The 18680-nt window shown below is 36.4% G+C and overlaps 1 protein-coding gene across 1 annotated transcript in view; it reads left to right on the forward strand.

The window, feature by feature from the left end:
• ATAD2B (ATPase family AAA domain containing 2B) overlaps nt 1-18680 on the forward strand; it is a 115859-nt gene that overhangs the window by 50229 nt on the left and 46950 nt on the right. The window contains exons 17-18 of the mRNA XM_080927180.1: nt 4167-4302; nt 10092-10278. Of these exons, the coding sequence (XP_080783306.1) occupies nt 4167-4302; nt 10092-10278 (323 nt within the window). The remainder of the gene's footprint in view (nt 1-4166; nt 4303-10091; nt 10279-18680) is intronic.

Consider the following 18680-nt stretch of genomic DNA (forward strand, 5'->3'; position numbering starts at 1 on the left):
AATCCATATCAAAGTTCTATGAGTTAGGAGGAGATTGAGCACAATGGGTTATAAGTAATTTGGATTATGTAAGGTCACTCAGTAAGATGTGAGGCAGACTCAACTCGGGAGCCTGCCTGCATGACCTGTGCTTTGTTACAATGCTTCTGTAGATTCAGTTCATTTTGATGATATTGACAGAGCACTTTTCATTTGTGCTGATTAAAATGTGAGCCCTTGGTAAGGGAGTAAATTTCAACCTAATTGTTCATAATTTTAAGTTTAATTAAGTCTCAAGACTGTACTTTGGACCTGAGATGAAATCAGAATATCATCCTAAAAATCACACATTCTCATGAGGGAAAAAAAAAGAAATTTCTGCTGGAGATATAAGTCAGTGAGAAGCAAGCTTATCTACCTTGCCTGATTTTGTGTCAACTTGACACAAGTTGGAGTTATCACAGAGAAAGGAGCCTCAGTTGAGGAAATGCCTCTATGAGATCCAGCTGTAAGGCATTTTCTCAACTACTGATAAAGGGGCAGGGTCCAGCCCACTGTGGGTGGTGCCATCCCTGGGCTGGTAGACCTGGGTTCTATAAGAAAGCAGGCTGAGCAAGCCAGTAAGTGATATCTCTCCCATGGCCTCTGTATCAGCTCCTGCTTCCTGACCTGCTTGAGTTCCAGTCCTGACTTCCTCTGGTGATGAACAGCGATATGGAAGTGGAAGCTGAATAAACCCTTTCCTCCCCAACTTGCTTCTTGGTCATGATGTTTTGTGCAGGAATAGAAGCCCTGACTGAGACACCTGAGGTTCTGAGCTCTTAGTTCTGTGCCAGCTGAACATAATGGTGTATACCTGTACCACTGAAGCGGAGAAGGAGCAAGATCAGAAGAGGTTTCAGGTTATTTTTTGAGGGCCAGGTCAGCAGGACTACATGAAACCTTGTCTCATCTCCTAGTTAGTCCTCCCAAAAGAAGTTTAGGTTTATGTTGAAATCAAGTAAGAGCCATTGTGTTTGAAGGTGAAATAGTGAGGGCTTTACTTTTTTTTTTCGTTGAATACAGGTGCCACTGGGTATTCCTGGCTGGCCTGGGTGATCTGCCTGCTTCTGTCTCTAGCTGGGACTAAAGTCTTGCACCTCGCATGAGATAGTGTGTTTTGATTATTTTAATTTTATTTTAATTCCCTCTTTACTTAGTGTGTAGCTTATACTAAATAGAAAAGTGTTCAGAGAATTATAGTAACATTAAAATTCACTGACATTATTTAATGAATATCAAATGAGTGTATTCACTGAATCGTGAATATTATTCAATTTGACTGTCATTATAAATATAATTTTCTTTAAAGGAAAACTTTACATGGAACTTTTTGTTCCTTAAAGTTTTTGACAGGCAGTGTGTGGCCAACTGTTCCTGAGCATATCAGTCAGGCTCTGTGCTGTGATAGGCATGTGTAGCACCTGCTGCTATTTAAACTTATAACAACCCTCCAGTCCGACTCTCCTGAGTGCAGATGTTACAGATAGGGGCTCATCACCCTAGTTAATCTATGATTTTTATAACTGGGACCGCACATATAGATATCCTACCTAAAACTTAAAACAAAACATTTGTTCCTTTAGAAAATACAGGGACTCCTCAAGAAGACCAACGGAGTCAGCTAACCTGGACCCTTGGGGTCCAGAGACTGAACCGCCAACCAAAGAGCATTGCAAGGGCTGGACCTAGGCTCCCCAGACATGTGCTGCAGACACACAGCTTGCTATTCATGTGGGTCGTCCAGCAGCTGAAGCAGGGGCTTACCCTGACTCTGTTGCCTGCCTGTGGATCCTGTTCCCCTAACTGGCCTGTCTTGGTTGGTCTCAGTGGGAGAGGATATGCCTAGTTCTGCAGTGATTTGATGTGCTAGAGTGGTTGATTTGGTGGTGGGGTCCTCCTTTTCAGATATAAAGAGGGCATGGTGGGGGAGGGGCTGTGTGAGGGGGGTTGCAATCAGAATGTAAAATGGAAAAAAAGTTACCTATTGTGAGAGATTTTTGGTACTTTCTCCATTTGAGAATTTCCATTTTATGGCATTGTTCTTTTTTTCATATTCTTTTATTTTTGTAAATGCTTTACTTATAGCCAACAAAACTAAGTTGCATGTATTAGTGGGATAACAACTACATTTTATTCAAGTTATAAATACTGTCTTTCATTACTTTACATATATTTTCTAGTTTATTTTATTCTTTAATATTTTTCCTTAGACCTGTATTCTTTCCTTGTTTGTGACATTATCCCCTAAAAGATTTTGTTATTTCCCCAATAAATTTAAAGCTATTAGTTTTACTAAATGTTTAGCTTTAAAAAGTCACTGTTAGCTCTTCCTGAATAATTCTGTCTCTCCTCATTTTTTTCTGTTTGTTAGCCACGTGTGTTCTGTGTGTGAATGAACATGCATTGGTGTGTGTACAGTTAGCAGTTGGATTCCTCAGGAATCCTTACTTGCACTACACTTAATTCACTGATGCAGAGTCCCAGTCAAACCAGAGCCTGCTGTCTAGTCTGGCTAGCCAGCTTGCTCTGTGAATTTGTTTCTGTTTTGCAAGACTGAGATTATAGGAGAGCTGCTGTACTCACTCACGTGGTATTTCTGTGGGTTTTGAAGATCTGAACTCATGGTGAGCACTTCAACCACCGAGCCTTCTCCCAGCCTCTATCTTATTTTTGTACAGCATTCTATTCTGTTTTAGAGGCATATGATTTATTTCTTCCTTTCTTTCTCCTTCCCTCTTTTTTCTTCTTTCCTTCCCTCCCCTCCCTCCCTTTTTCCTTCCCTCCCCTCCTCTCTGTTTCCTTGGAACTTTGACTTAGGGTCTTACTATGTTCCAGTCTCCGAGTAGCTGATACCACAGGAATGTTGTACTGTGTGTGACCAGAGTTGATTTCTGCCAATATCAGTTCTTTATTGGCTACACATAAGAGCACTGCATTTATCTACTGAGCTGGCACTTTTAATAGACATGTATGTGAAATATATGTGTTAATAATTAAGTTCTGGAAAAGTATTGTGTTCTCAGCGGAAATTTTAGTTATAGTTAATTCACTAATAGTCTTCAGGCCCCTGGAAGAACCAATGCTACTTGAATGTGTGCCTCTGAGTTGATACTATCTAACTCTGTTTTTTTGTTTGTTTGTTTATGACTTACTTTATTTTTAAATATATATTTATATGTGGGTATGTGTACTTGAAGGAAGGTGCCTGCAGAGACCAAAGGTGTTGGATTATGATGGAGGTCCAGTTACATGCAGTTGTGAGCTGCTTGATGTGGGTGCTAGGAAATGAGCCTGGGTCCTCTGCAAGAGCAGTGTGCGTTTTTCCTAAGGCTTGTTTTTGTATGTGCTTATGTTAGTATGTGCTGTACATTGGATCCTCTGGTGCTGGAATACAGGTAGTTATTAGCTATTTGACAAATGGATGCCAGCAACTCTGGTCCTCCAGAAGAGCAGCAAGTACTCATAACTGTTGAGCCATCTCTCCAGCTCCCCCAAGTTTTCTCTTTCTTTTTCCCTTTAAAATTAATTAATTCATTACTTTTCAAGAAGGAATTTTACTAGGTAGCCTTGGGTGACCTGGAACTTGTTATGTAGTTTAATCTGGCCTTGAACTGACAGAGATATTCCTGTTTCTGTTTACCAAGTGCTGGGATAAAAGTACTCCCTCTTACCCTAATATTATGTTAACTAGGCAACATTTCACTGAAACATGAGGTTAACTAAAAAGAACAGGTCAGTTGTGTTTTCTTTTTTCCCAGTTTGCTTATTGCTGCTCTTGTAAGAACTGACTTTTGCTCAGTTGCCTTAGTACCTGAATGGGATATGAAGTGGGCTGGTTTGGTTCCAATTGAAACTCAAGTTGTGTTTATGAGAGCACCATTTCTTTCCCAGACTGCTAGTCATCAGTCTCCCAAATTATAGTTTATAGTAAGTGTGAATAATTTACAGATAATTTCCAAAACATGCTACTTATGTTTATAAATTAGAAAAATACTACAATGTCATCATTTTGCCTGATTAATGTGTATTTTTGCTAGAATAGTGTGTTAGCTGAGGTTTCTTGATTTTAACCCATTGTCTTTGGCTTTTAGCATTGTTATTATGAGCTTATAAGACTTATAATTCTTGTGCTTTACTTCTGGCAGATATAGAAAGTTTGATTTTAGATGATAGTGAAGATGAGAATGCTTTATCAATTTTTGAGATGAGCTGTCACTCGGGATCACCAAAGAAGTCATCGCCAGCTGCTGCTGTCACTAAACCTTATCTCCACTTTACAATGTGAGTAAGTTAGAATGGGATTTCTGCCTTGTTTTGAGAACACAGTGTACTTTGCTGGTGATTATATTCTTAAGGCATTTTTCTTTGATTGCACACAGTTCAGAAAAGCATTTACTGTGGGTTTTTTTTTTTTTTTTTTTTTTTTTTTTTTTTTTGGTGTGTGGAAATAATTATGTTGTTGGTCACCTAATACCTTTTTCTCAAGAAAGAGATGTCATATGCTAATTTGTCTATAGGAAAAAGTGTAGTGCTGTTTGTTGGGGGATGAGGAAGGATTATTACCTTTGGAAATCAACTCATTGCTTCTGGTTTTATTGCTTTTTATTTGAACTAAAATGGATAGTTAAGAAATATTTACCACCTCCCATTGTACATTAACTTGTGATAAGTTTTAGATGAAGGTTTAGAAACTCTAAAACTACTAAAGAGATTTTGAATTAAAAATTGTTCAGTAATTAAATAACATTTTGATTCTTAACAGAGCATTAGTTTACACTTTTGTAATTTGAGTTTTACTGGTTTTCTACTTACCTTTATCTTTTTACTGTCTGTGGCATAGTGTGGAAATGTAAGTTTAAATTAAGTGACCAAGTAATTTTCAAATACTAAAGTATCACTACTTCCATTTACATAATTAGTACCATAGTTAAAGGACTAAGTTTCATTCAGGTAGATTTAATAGTCCTTGCATTAAGGAGACTGCAGTATGTGTTCTCTTTGGGTTTCTTCTTTCTCTTTTTGTTTTAGTTTTTTTATTTTAAAGACATGGTCTACTTTGTACCTTAGTCTGGCCTGTAACTCACTGTGTAGTTAGTCCAGGCTTGCCCAAACTTGTGGTAATCTTCCTGTCTCAACCTTCAAGTGCTGGGATCACTGATGTGAGTTATCATGTTTGGTTGGATTAGTGTTCTTTCAAGTAATTTTTAGAAAGTATTTTGAACAAGTTTAAGTCTTCAGCCTGAATTAAAGTTTCTTTCTTGTAGATTGTGATGATGAAATGTTGGTTTGACTATATGCATTGTTAACTCTTTATAGTTCATCATGTTTTAAAAGTGAGCTGAAATGTCTTACATCTGCTTTCTTTTTCCTTGCTGTATTTCTTCATGGCAAACTTTCCATCAGGAAGTTCCACATTCTCCCTTTCTGCTTGTAGGGAAGCTTATTTAGACTTCACTAGCTTTTTGTTAGTCTGTTTTGTTGATAGTTATAGGCAAACTAAATATTTTTTTTCTGCTCTTTTACCCAACTAGCTTGTCTGTGTGTAAGAGTGCTGCTAATTTTTTGTTTTAGTTTAAATTTGAATTATACATTAGGAGGAATAAAAAAAAAATATCAGTCTTTTATTTCAGTATTGTAAGATGATAGATCTTGCTAGCAAAGGAACACAGAAGTGATTTGTTTCTGCTGCTGCATTTGTTGCTTGTTTTGTTTAGGATTATTCTGCTACTGGTTTATATGTGTCACTGGTCTAGCTGATTTGTTTAATTTTAACTTCCTTTACACAGCTATTTTATTTTACCAATTGAGTTCTTTTCTAGAGCAAGCTCTCATTGAGGCAGGAGGCCTTAAACTCACTATGATGTTAAAGCTGGCCTGGAAGTTCTTCTCTTCCTGCCTCCACCATCCATGTGCTGGAGTAATGGGTACCTGCTACCATGTCCGGCATGTGCTTTTTGTTTTAGATACTTCAGGAGTTTATCTCTTTATTTACTCATTCAAAACATTTTCTGTTTGTTTCTGCTATGTCTGGATTTATTTTTTGCTGTTAAAATTACAAGAAGGAGCTAGATACAACTTACTTTAGTCTGAAGAAATTTTTATTATTGGCATTGGTAAAGGTTATGTGTCTCATGTGAGTGAAGTTTCTGCTGAGAAGTGCAGAAACGCTTTATAGGATGTTCAGTCACAATTGCTGTTCCTGTGAGAAAGCAGGGATGCAGAAGCATCTGAAACTTGCAGCAAACTAGATGTGTGCTATATGCACAGGCCATACATATGTGGTGTCACTTTATAAATGAAGAAACTGAAGCACATGTAAACCTAGACGTCTAGAAGTTTTGTTTGTTTTTCTCTAGTGGGTTTTAGGCCTGAGCTCTATGCTCTTTGTTTCCTGGGATTTCCCACCATCCCCCAAATTGATCTTATTCCTTATTTGTTATTTTGTTTCTTTTGAGATCAGATTTTGTTTTGTAGCCCTGTCTAGTTTAAATTCACCATGTACCCCCAGATTGACCATAAACTTGAAGCAGCCCTCTTGTGTCTCAGCCTCTCAAGAACCAGCTTAAAGTTGAGTTTTTGGCATGATTGATAATTATATTTTCTTTGGGGGACTTGACTATCTGATATTTTTCAAGAAGCATGCAGATGAAGATAATGGTCTTTGCAAGGAATAGACATAGATTTTGCGTTTGCTTTCTGTTTGAGTAGCATGTGTTAGTAGCAAGGTCAATTCAGACAAGGCAGTTGGTAAGAAGACAGCCTATGCCTTATTGTCAGGTTTCTGGGATTGTTTCACAAAACAGGGCCAAAGTCTATTTTTTAGAGCTAAGAAAAAATGCATGTCAGTAGTTTAGCACCATGAAGAGAAAGACATATGGATGAAAATAGGCTTTTTTTCTTCCTTTTTATATTGCCATTGGGATTAGAAACAGAGCTTTCTGGTTTACAAATGAAAATAGCTTTTTTTTTTTCTAATTAGAAAGTTAAGAATTCAAGTAATAAAGAATTTAAAGACAGAAGTATGAATTACATCCTTAGCAGCCAAAGGTGATTTTTTTTTTTAAGTTTTGTGATCACCCTTTCATGTTCTGATAAGACCTATGCATTATTTCTATCCACGAGTTAGTGTAACTGCTTTTAAAATATTATTTATGTGTGGTGTGTGTGTGTGTCTGTGTGTGTGTGTGTGTGTACACTACGTGTGTGTAAAGGCCTGCAGAGGCCAGAAGAGTGTCAGATCTCCTGAAGCTGAGTGCTGGGAGCTGAACTTAGTTCCTCTGGAAAAGTAGCAAGTGCACCTAACTGCTGATCACCAGGACTGTGACTTATTGTTTTTATCCATTATTCTAGGAATGTAATTTCATGTTAGGATGTGTTTAACATTCTTCTAATATTTCTACATACAGGGCTAGGGAGTAGCTTAGTTGGTAAAGTGCTTACAATGTAAGCATGAGGCCCTAAGGTCTGCTCTCTAGCACCTGTGTAAATGCTGGGCACGGCAGCATGCACTGTGTCTCAGCTCTGGGCAGGTAGAGCTTGACAATTCCTTGGGGGCTCTCTAGCTATTTAGCTAAGCAAGAGACTCATAAAACAAGATGAATCCTTGCATGCTTTCATATTTGCAAGCCACATCATAATACAGTGTCACATCTTAATGCAATTTGAACTTGGGTTTTGCAATCACACAGACCTGAGTGAAATGCCTTGTTTTTGTTTGATTTATGTTTCTAGTGTTCAAATCCTTGGCCATTCAATGTCAGTCAAGCTTTGTATTGAGCTGCATCTTGACTTCCTGAATGGGAGTTTGAACTCTGCCTCCTTTTTGTACCATCCCATACCTAACTGCTCTGAGCTGTGGTTTTCCCATTTGCTTAATTAAATGAAATTGTATATTTTCTAGAATTTTTAGGAACAGTGAGGTCATAGGTGATACCTCACATATGTAATCTCAGGACTTGAAAGCTGAATGAAGCAGGATCTGGTATTGGGAAATTAGCATATTTTCCCCAAACTTCTTGATGCTCTTTTTTTTTATTTAAAAAATGGTTTATTTATTTTATGTATGTGAATATACTGTAGTTGTCTTCAGACTCCATTATAGATGGTTGTGAGCCATCATGTGGATTATCAGTGTTCCTAACAGCTGAGCCATCTCTCCAGCCCTCTTGTTCTCATAACTTTAAATAATGTTGAGACTAAGTTAATTTTTCTCCTTCCAAATTCTGTAGGATTTTTATTAGGACCTATCAGATATATAAAGTAAAGCATAAATGTTTTATAAAAATTGGCATTTTCATGTATTGTATTGGTTTTTATATTGGCTGAATTTCATGCTTCTTGCTAAGATTATTTGCTGTTGTCTGTGTTAGCTTTTATATTGCTTTTGCAGTTGTGAGTAGGATCTCTTTTTATTGTTTACTTTTTTACACTGGTCATGGACCATAGTTAGTAAATATGGTTTTTCTTTTTCTGCTTTTGTCTTGTTTCTCTGCTGGTAGGGTAGGTCTAATAGCACTAGTGGTTCTCTTGCACTTAGTAATTTATCATTTCCTTTAGTGGTAACAGGTTTTTCCTCATTTTTTCCCATTCGTTTTATTTATGTTTTGTACATTGCCTTAGAGTTTGCAGCATTGCAGTGAGTAGATCTGTTTTATTCTTTATTTTATTTATGTTTGTGTGTGTGTGTGTTTGTACATCTGTCCACAAGTGTGTGTAGGTTCCCAAGGAGCCCAGAAAAGTCAGCATTTGCCCTGGGGCTGGAGTTTGAGGTGGTTGTGATTGCTGGGAATTGAACTCAGGTATTTTTGGAAGAATGATGTGCACTCTTAACCTCTGAGCTGTCTTTTTAGCCTTCTAATTTATTTATTTATTTATTGTAGTTGTAATAGAGAATGTTGAAAAGAAAGTTAGATTTGCTTTAATATATTTTTATTTTCTAGTGTGTGGCATAACATGTCACATTAGGATAAGAGCGGTTAGTATTTATTGTAACGAAAACAAAAATTGCCATCCCTAAAATTTTTTCTATTGAAAAATCGTGACATTTCAGCCTACTTTTTCCAGTCAACTGGATAATTTATAAACAGTACAACTTTCATAGGTAGAGAGGCTGGATATGCCAAGACACTGATTTCTGATAAGGGCCTGATTGCTCTTTCAAGATGATACCTTGAAGGCTCTGTCCCCATACATGGCAGAATACACTAACAAGGCTAGCTCATTCTTCAGAACCCTTGATAAAGCTCTCACTATGTATTCCTGACAAGCCAGGAACTTGCTGTGTAGACCAGGCTGTCTTCAAAACTCACAGAGATTCTCCTGTCCTTGCCTTCACAATGCTGGTACTAAAGCTATGGGCTACCTTGTCTAGCTTTAAAACTCTTTATCTTTATGATATAATCACCTGTTAATTATCCTATCTTTTGTTACTATCACAGTAATTAAGTTTCAAAATGATTTTGTGGGGAGGCATAGAATATAGCAGTGAAAAAATACACTTAACACAAAATTAGCATTTTGGCCATATTGTGATTTGCTGTGTTGTGGGGTTGTAGCGTAGGCAGCCAGCTACATTATTTAGCCCTACTCATTATTTAGACACCCTGGCTAAATAAAGACTTCTGCCTCTTGATACAGTCTTGCACTAAGCTAATATACATAATATGATAGGATGAAATACTGCCTAATTTTTCTCTTTTAGAATGGATTTTTATATGGTTATTATAGTCACAGATAGTCAATGTTTTAGAATCATGATTAATGAAAAAGACTATACTGAAAGAACGATTTTATGAATTTGAAGTTTTGTTTTTTTAAAAGATTTCTTTATATAAGCACACTGTAGCTGTCTTCAGACATACCAGAAGAGGGCGTCAGATCTCATTACAGATGGTTGTGAGCCACCATGCGGTTGCTGGGAATTGAACTCAGGTCTTCTGGAAGAGCAGCGAACCACCAAACCATTTCTCCAGCCCTTAAGTTTTATTCTTGTAATAGGAATATTTTCCCTGCAATTTCATGCATATTATGTTCAGAATATGTAACTTTAAAATTACTATTATGTCTTACAGGTCACCATATCATCAGCCAACCTCTTACAGGCCTCGATTGTTGCTATCTGGAGAACGAGGTTCAGGACAAACTTCACACCTTGCTCCAGCACTTTTGCATACACTAGAACGGTTCTCTGTGCACAGGCTTGATCTCCCAGCGCTTTACTCAGTCAGTGCCAAAACACCTGAAGAATCATGTGCACAGGTAGGTTTGCACGCTCCTTTTGTCTTGTTATTATGCACATAGTATGTAAGATATGAACCTTTTCATTGGGTATTTATTAATATTCTGATGGTAGTACAGTATATAGTACTTAGGAGCTCCTTGTGGTTTTTTTTTTTTTTTTCCTATGATGCTTCCTTATTGGAAATGTAATGTCTTAAAAAATCTAATGTCTTATAAAAGAAAAAAAAAGCCTTTATCTCTCTTTTGGATCCCCTTTTAAAGGTGTGATTTTAAAAATGTTTTAGATGTCTTTACTTAGAGCCTCACCGTAAGAAGGAAACAGTGTTTAGCTGCAATGTTAGGATTTGTGCTAAACTAGTGATAGTAGTTAAACTGTGCATATTTGGATCCGTGGTGTGTACATAGTGGGAACTCATTAGGGCTTTTTCCCCCTTCTTTTTTTTTTTTTTTATTTTTGGTCTTTTTCCATTTTTATGTCTCTGTGTGCATGCATGTTTTCATGTGTGTGGGCGCAAATTTATGTGGCATCCTTAGGTTGATGTTGGGATACAACTTGGGTAGAACTTCTGTGTTACTCAGTGAGATAGGATTTTCCCACCAGATCCAGAGCTTGCCTATATAGATAATCTTGCTTTCTACTTTCCTTTGGTGATCCCTTGTCTCTGCTCTCTGAGGCTGTAACTAAAGGTGGCTGCCATACCCACCTGGCATATCCATGAGTTCTAGCGACTTGGATACAGAACCATCTCTTCAGCGCTTCAGTTTTGTAGGAGTGTTAAGCTTAGTTGCTCAGACTGGCCTGGAAATCCTAGTCTCAGCCTCCTTAGTAACTGGGGCTTCAGATGTCTGACAGTGTTCTCATCATGAAGTGCTTGTTAAATATTTGAATATTCATGTTTCCAGTAAGTAAGATAGTGTCAATTTGAACTTGAATGTTTTGTCCATTTTTATATGGCTTTTATAATTGGTGAGGTGCCATTTATAAAAACTTGATCATTGTGTTTTGGTTATTTAACTGAAAGTTGTTCCCAGATTAGATGCTCGTAGCAGGAAATACATGTTTGTTAAAAAGTTTTTAGTGGTTTCAGCTTAATTTGTTTTTTATTTACAGTTCTCGGGTAATTAACAGTATTTCTTAGAGAACTTTGTTTAAAGGTTTTTTTCTAAATTCTGTGGCTGTAATATAAAACTATATACCAGTATTTTGCTCTCAGTTTGACATATCTTAACTGTGAATCTTTTCCAGTAACATTTACTTTGATGTTTGCTCATATGTTTTCTTCTGGATGAGAAAAATTTGCAGGTTTGTACAAGTAAGAGTATTATTCAGTGTCAGTTCAAGTAAATTCAGATAATGGACTAGGAAAGTATAAATTACCAAAATTGACTTTAGAAACGTGAGAATCTAAACAGCACTAATTGTAGAAGGGGACATTGAAATGTGTTATAAAAGCACTCAACCTATACAGTTTGACAGGCGAATCATTCTGTAGACTACTATGACTCTGATGCTGAAGTGTTCCAGCCGTAGGAGAGGAGGAGAGCTGAGAGAATGGCAAAATAGACCAGCCTCCTTAGACAGCAGCCACAAAGAAAGCACCGCTGAATGGAGCCTTTTAGTTAAAAAAGTGATAAGTCACTATTGAGACATGCAAGATTGATTCAAACATTGAGGGAATTAAATATTGAAAACTCTGTGTTATGGTTTCAAGTATTGATTGTGATATCATTGTTTCTGGAAAACTTACAGAATTAAAATGTTTAGGATTATAACAGGATTATAAGGTAGGCACTTGCAAATGTAATGGTCTAAAACTGGTACTTTCTTATTTATTAATCACAATAAGTTAGAAATACAATGGATAGAGAGGATGACTTAAAACAGCTACTAAGTTACCTAGGAATTAACTGAACAAATTAGTATATAAGGCCTAAGAAGAAAAGTTCAATTCAATTAAAAGGGACAGTTGTACTTAAAAAAAAAAAAAAAAAAAAAAAAAAAAAAAAACCCTTGTTTTAAATTATTATATTATACTTTAATTCAGGTATAGACCCAAGTCAGATTAAATCATAGAACCTTAGCCACACGGCTTCATTATTATAACCTAGATCTTGCCGTTGGACTCAACTGAACCTTGAATCTATTACAAATGAAATGAAGATAATAGTCTGGGGTTGTATTAAAATAAATATATCAAATAGGCTTGATGTCAGTGCTCTCAACTGTTAGCTGTCATCATGGTTTTCATTTTCATTGCTGCTAAGACCAAAACAAGAAAGCTGAGAGTTCTTTTCTGAATTATTCATAATTTTTAAGTCTAATCCCATTTATAATCCCACTATAATTTAGGGGAGCAACCGAACAAGATTTCTTTTTCTTCCAGATAATCAACATGAGAATCACAAGGTGAATTCTAGAGGAAAAAGTATAATATAAAATGTTTGATATTTTTTATGGGTATGCTAGGATGACAATAATAAAAAACTTGTACCTGTACCAGAACAGATACAATAGAAGGACCAAAAAGACAAAACAAACAAAACACACCCTGACCTGTAGAGACAGCATATTAGAATGGCTCCTACCAACACTGTCTATATCAGTAACATGGAAGAAATGGGCTGTTTAGTGAGTGCTTTTAAAAAACTGGCTGTCCTTAACAGGGACAGTTGGAGAGATAGTCTCTTGTGTACTGTGTAAAAGCATTCACCTGTCAATAAATTGCTGATTGGCCAATGAGCTGAGGCAGGATTAGAGGGACAGCCAACAGTGAGAAAGAGGAATTCTGAGATTGTGTCAGGTGCAGGGAGATCCATCCAGACACAGAAGATGGTCATGTGAAGCTGAGTAACAGTTGCCCAGCCATGTGGCATGACATAGAATAGAATGGATGGGTAAGTAGGGTATGAACTATCGATCTAAGCATTTATTCATGTATAAGAAGTGTCCACTCCTGACAATGGGCAAAGGGACACCTTGTTTGTGGTGTTGCTCTTACACCAGGCAGGGGCAGAGCAGATGGCAGTCCTTTGTTCATCCTAGCTTGATGCCTAGCTTGGTGGCCAAAGCTGTTTCATGCCTAGGGCACATTAAACAAAAGTATCCATTGCTTTTTTTTTTGGAACAAAGTAGTCAGGTGCAAAAAACGCAAGGTTTCAGATGGATTTAACTACAGACAATAGAAAAACAAAACAATTCACTTTCCTATTTGTCTGTATATGTAAATGCAAACAAAATTCTAGATCAGCTTTAGAACTGCAGCTGGGAGAATTCACAAGACCTATATATACTTATTATCATTTGTTTAAGAAAGTAGTTTCTAAACAATATAAAACTAGGACACAAATAAAGGAACTTGACTACAGAAAAATTTAAGTTTTATATAGCAAATATATATTTCAAATATAATTAATACACATTGTCTGGTAAAAATATATATTTTATACATATATCAAGAGCAAATTTCTTTGACTGGAGAGATGGCTCAGTGGTTAAGAGCATTGGCTGCTCTTCCAGAGGTCCTAAGTTTAATTCCCAGCAACCACATGGTGGCTCACAGCCATCTGTAATGGGATCTGATGTCATCTTCTGGTGTGTCTGAGGACAGCTAGTGTACTCCTATAAATTAAATCAATCAATCAATCAAAAAAGAAAAAATTTCTTAAATATAAATAATATTTAAATCAGGAACGATAAAGAATAAAAATCTAACAAAAATTTTGCAAAACCTAGCATGATATAGTGGGATAAACCTGTAATTTTCAGTATTCTAAAAGCTGATGTAGGGAAATCAAAAGTTCATGATAATACCAGATTATATTGTGAGTACCAATCTTACTCTCCTCCAACCTCTGCCAAAGAGCAAAGGAAAAAAAAAAGAACAAATTTGCTTTGTATTTATAAGGAGATTAAAAAAAATAAAACCCAACTAACTAGTTAAAGATTTTTGCCTTCTCATATACATAGACATGAAAATCACAAGTTTTGTTTAAAATTAACAAAAACTTAAAAAGTTAATTCTAGAAATGCTGGAGATGTTGAATATTTGTATTTAGTTAAAATTAAATGTAAATTTGTATATTTTAGAGTATTGTTATGCTTTTTTTCTTATAAAAAATTTAAGGTAGGTATAACCTTTTGATCTGGAATTATGTATTTAAAAACTTTGCCCCTAAAGATTTGTTAGCTATAAGAATTCATTGTCAGATGCAGAAGGATATTAATCATGGCTTTTTGTCATGATTGTGTTTTATATTACTTTTATATTTTATGTGCTTTGGTGTTTTGATTACATGTATGTTTGTTTAATGGTGTCTGGTCCTCTGAAATTGGAGTTACAGACAGTTGTGAACTGCCATGTGGGTGCTGGGACTTGAACCTAGGTCCTTTGGAAGAGCATGTAGTGTTCTTCACCACTGAGCCATCTCTTTAACCTTGTGCATGCTGACAAACATAATTCATAAAGCAAATAGAAAGTTCTATAGGAGCTGGAGAGATGGCTCAGTGGTAAAGAGCATAGGTCCTGAGTTCAAATCCCAGCAACCACATGGTGACTCATGACCATCTGATGCCCTCTTCTGGTGTGTCTGAAGACAGCTACAGTGGACTTTTATATGATCAAACAAACAAACAAATAAAAGTTCTATAATGGGGTGCTGGGAGACAAGTCATGTGCATACTATAGGGCCACCAACAGAGATGGGGTTGGTTTACACAGTTTGATATGAAAAAGTAAAGGTGGGGTGTGTGTGTGTGTGTGTGTGCGTGTGCACGAGTGTGCACGAGTGTGCAATCTGTTCCTGATTGGTTTGCTTTGGTTTAGGGGTAGGAATTGGGAATGATTAAACTTTCATGTTTGTTTTCTTTCTTTCTGTTTTTATGTTTTTAGTTTTGCAGTGATGAAGATCAGACCTAGGACCTTGTGGCAGGTGCTTTTACTGAGCTAAATTTTTAGCCAACTAATTTATACAGATAATTACAATATAAAGTAAGAAAAAGTCCCAACTACAATACCAACTGTTGTAGTGTTTGTAACCTTTTCTTTTTATGGCATTTGTATTTGAGTATCAAGCTAATGAAAGATAACTAAGGTCACAGGAGACAGGTGCGTTGTCCATTGTCACTGTATTCTCAATCTTAGAGGGTGAAGCAGAATAGTTTGTGCCATGATATTCAAAATCAACCAGGTGGTACTGTGAGATTCTCCTCTCCTGAACATGCAGTGGTGCCTTTTGAGGCTAGAAGTTAACCTCCAGTGTCATTTCTTAGGAGCCTTGCACCTTATTTTTGAAGTAGGTTCTCTTACTGGAACCTGGAACTAACTGATTAAGTTACGTTGGCTGGCCAGAAAGCTTCAAGTATGTTCTTGTCTCTACCTTCCAATACTGGTATTACAAATTCATATTCCCAGCGGGAGTCAAGGTCAGGTACTCCTGACTGTGAATACTTGGGTAGTAAGAACCTTACTCAGTAAATTATCTTTTCTATCCCTCCCCAAATCCTGCCCCTTTAAATAATTTTGCTAGGTTGGGTTGGCCAACACCTGTGATTCCAGGACTCTGTAGGGTTTGAGGTAAGAACATTTCAAAAAGGTATAACTCAGCTGGAGATAACATGTATGACACTTTTTAAAAAAGTCACATTAAGAGAATCATTTTCAAAGCAGGAGTCTGTGTTCTGTAGTTGTCTGCTGTGTGTATTGAGGCCCAGGGTATAGGTTTAGTGTGGTAAAGCACACATACACAGCCCTCAGGACATCTCATAATAAACTGTAGCTTCATCGTACTCAGAGCCTGGGCCTTCTAAAGAAAAGCCATAACTTGGCTAAATTTGAATCCTAACTTCACATTCTTTGTTCTTTTTTATTTCTGGCTTTTTTTTTTTTTTTTTTTTTTTTTTGGTCATGTGGATGGTGAAAGTGGAGGGAGGGGTACCTGTTGATGGGAGAAAAATAATACCTTGGTCTCACCATTTGTCTGTGCAGTTTGAGAAAAGTCAATTTCTCAGTGCAGTTCAAAAGCTTCTTAGATGCAGAGCTCATGCCACGCGCTGGCCGGACCTGGGCTGTGCTGTGACCAGCCAATCACTGTTTATACATGTAGAAGTTTTTCAACAGATTTAAGTAAAACTGATTTCTAAAAATAACCTAAAAAGGTCAGCAAATCTGGGTCTAAGTAGATAAGAAAAGAAGCCCAGGGTAGTGGGTATGATTCAAGAACTAAACCATAGCATTTAAAAAGTTTTCTGTATCCTCTTCCTTTCTTTCTGCCTTCTCTCTTTGGGACTAGGACTCTGTCCTGAGGATCATCTCTGAGTAAATGTGTAGCAGAAGAGTCAGTCTATGGCAAGTTACTCCTAGCATGCATTTCTCTAATGTTTGTGAAGTTTTGCGTTTATCTACTTATCTATTTGTGTGTGTGTGTGTGTGTGTGTGTGTGTGTGTGTGTGTGCGCGCGCATGCATGGGCAGAAATACATGCCATATATATATATATATATATATGTATATATATATATATATATGTAGAGGTTAGAGAACAACTTTTTTTAAAAAGAACTTTATTTTACAAAACAAAGATAAATGTACAGATTTTAGACATTTTTTGCTTAAAATTATACATTTTTGTCAGTACTTTTTTTTTCCGATTTATCATAGTTTTTACATAAAACTATATGAATATATATTTTTTGGTCAGTACTTGATTTTTTTCAAGGTTTGATAGTATGCCTTGAAAACTTAATAGTTACAATGAGCATAAAGTACATGTAAAACAAAATGTAACATGGAAATAGTTAAAGTTTTCTTGTTTTGTAAATATTTTTTTTTGTTTTGTTTTCTTTATTTCTTGGACTTCATACAGTCTGTGAGTTGTTTCTGGGGGAGTGCAAGCCTCTGGGGTTAGCATCCCACTATCAGTGACTGGGTTATCTCACTCAGGATGATATTCTCTAGATGCAGCCATTTTCTTAAGAATTTGGTTAAGTCATTGTTTCTGGTGGCTGAGTAGTATTCCATTGTGTATATGTACCACAATTTTTGTATCCATTCATCTTATGAAGGACATCTGGGTTCCTTCCAGCTTCTGGCTATTATAAATAGAGCCGCTATGAACATTGTGGTGCATATATCTTTGTTGTGTATTAAAGTGTCTCTGGGGTATATGCCCAGAAGTGGGATAGCTGGGTCTTCAGGTAGTACTATATCCAATTTTCTGAGGTATCGCCAGACAGATTTCCAGAGTGGTTGTATTAGCTTGCAACCCCACCAACAGTGGAGAAGGAGAACAACTTTTTTGAAGATGTTTCTACAGTATGTGTTTATGGGTTTGAATGTATGACATCTGGTTTAATCAAGCAACGTTACCCACTTTAACATACTTAATACAAAATAAGTTGGATTTAATAGTATAGCATGACAATGAAATAGAGAAGACTTCAATACCCTTAAAGGAACACATTTTTTTCTCTTTACTTTTTTTTACTATATAGTTTAATTTAACATTGTGATATGCAGTATATACAATATATTGTATAAAATTTTTTTTCAAACCCGAAGAAATGTTAAGACAGTTGCACTGTCCTCCTTATGCACTAGCACAGTCCTTCCTGCCACGACCACTTATTTATCCGCATAGATTTGAAAATATGTTTTATGGAGTTCTAACTAACATTTTAAACAACTTGGTTTCATGCTGCTAAGGGAACACATTTCTTTTGTTGTTGTTGTTTTGTTTTTAAAGACTTATTTATTTAATTTTATATAAATACACTGTAGCTGTCTTCAGACACACCTGAAGAGGGCATTAGATCCCATTACAGATGGTCAATTCCCATGTGGTTGCTGGGAATTGAACTCAGGACCTCTGGAAGAGCAGCCAGTGCTCTTAACCACTGAGCCATCTCTCCAGCCTCCGGAAATACATTTCTTATGTATGGGAAATGCAGAGTTGTTCTTTACACTGCATCTATGGTGTTAACTGCTTAGCTGCTTTTAAAAACATACAGATGCAAGATGTATATGTACATACAAAGTGCACGTATGTGAGAGGCAAGACTTCCTCTCCCAACCTGTCTATATTAACTTATAAATTAATATTAGGAGAGAAATAAATTAGAGAAATTGGTTCCCACTGAAGAGTTCCCTCACTGAGATTTAATGTGTCTTAGAATTACTTGGAGGCATTTACTGAAATTTCTTAATTTTTTAACTCCAGACCCAGGGGTCCTATTTTACTGAATTTGGGGTAGGTTTTAGGAACTTATATTTTAAATTCATGCTCCAATCTATTACTATTTTAGGTCTTAAATAGAGTACATTTTTGAGATATAGTACTTTTGTGGTTTCTGTCTGTTACTAGTAGGCATAATAAGGTTCTTTGTGTGTATATGCGCTGTTCTTACATAATTGAGCATGTTCAAGG

This window comes from Micromys minutus, assembly GCF_963924665.1.
Source record: "Micromys minutus genome assembly, chromosome: 1".
Classification (NCBI taxonomy): Eukaryota; Metazoa; Chordata; class Mammalia; order Rodentia; family Muridae; genus Micromys; species Micromys minutus.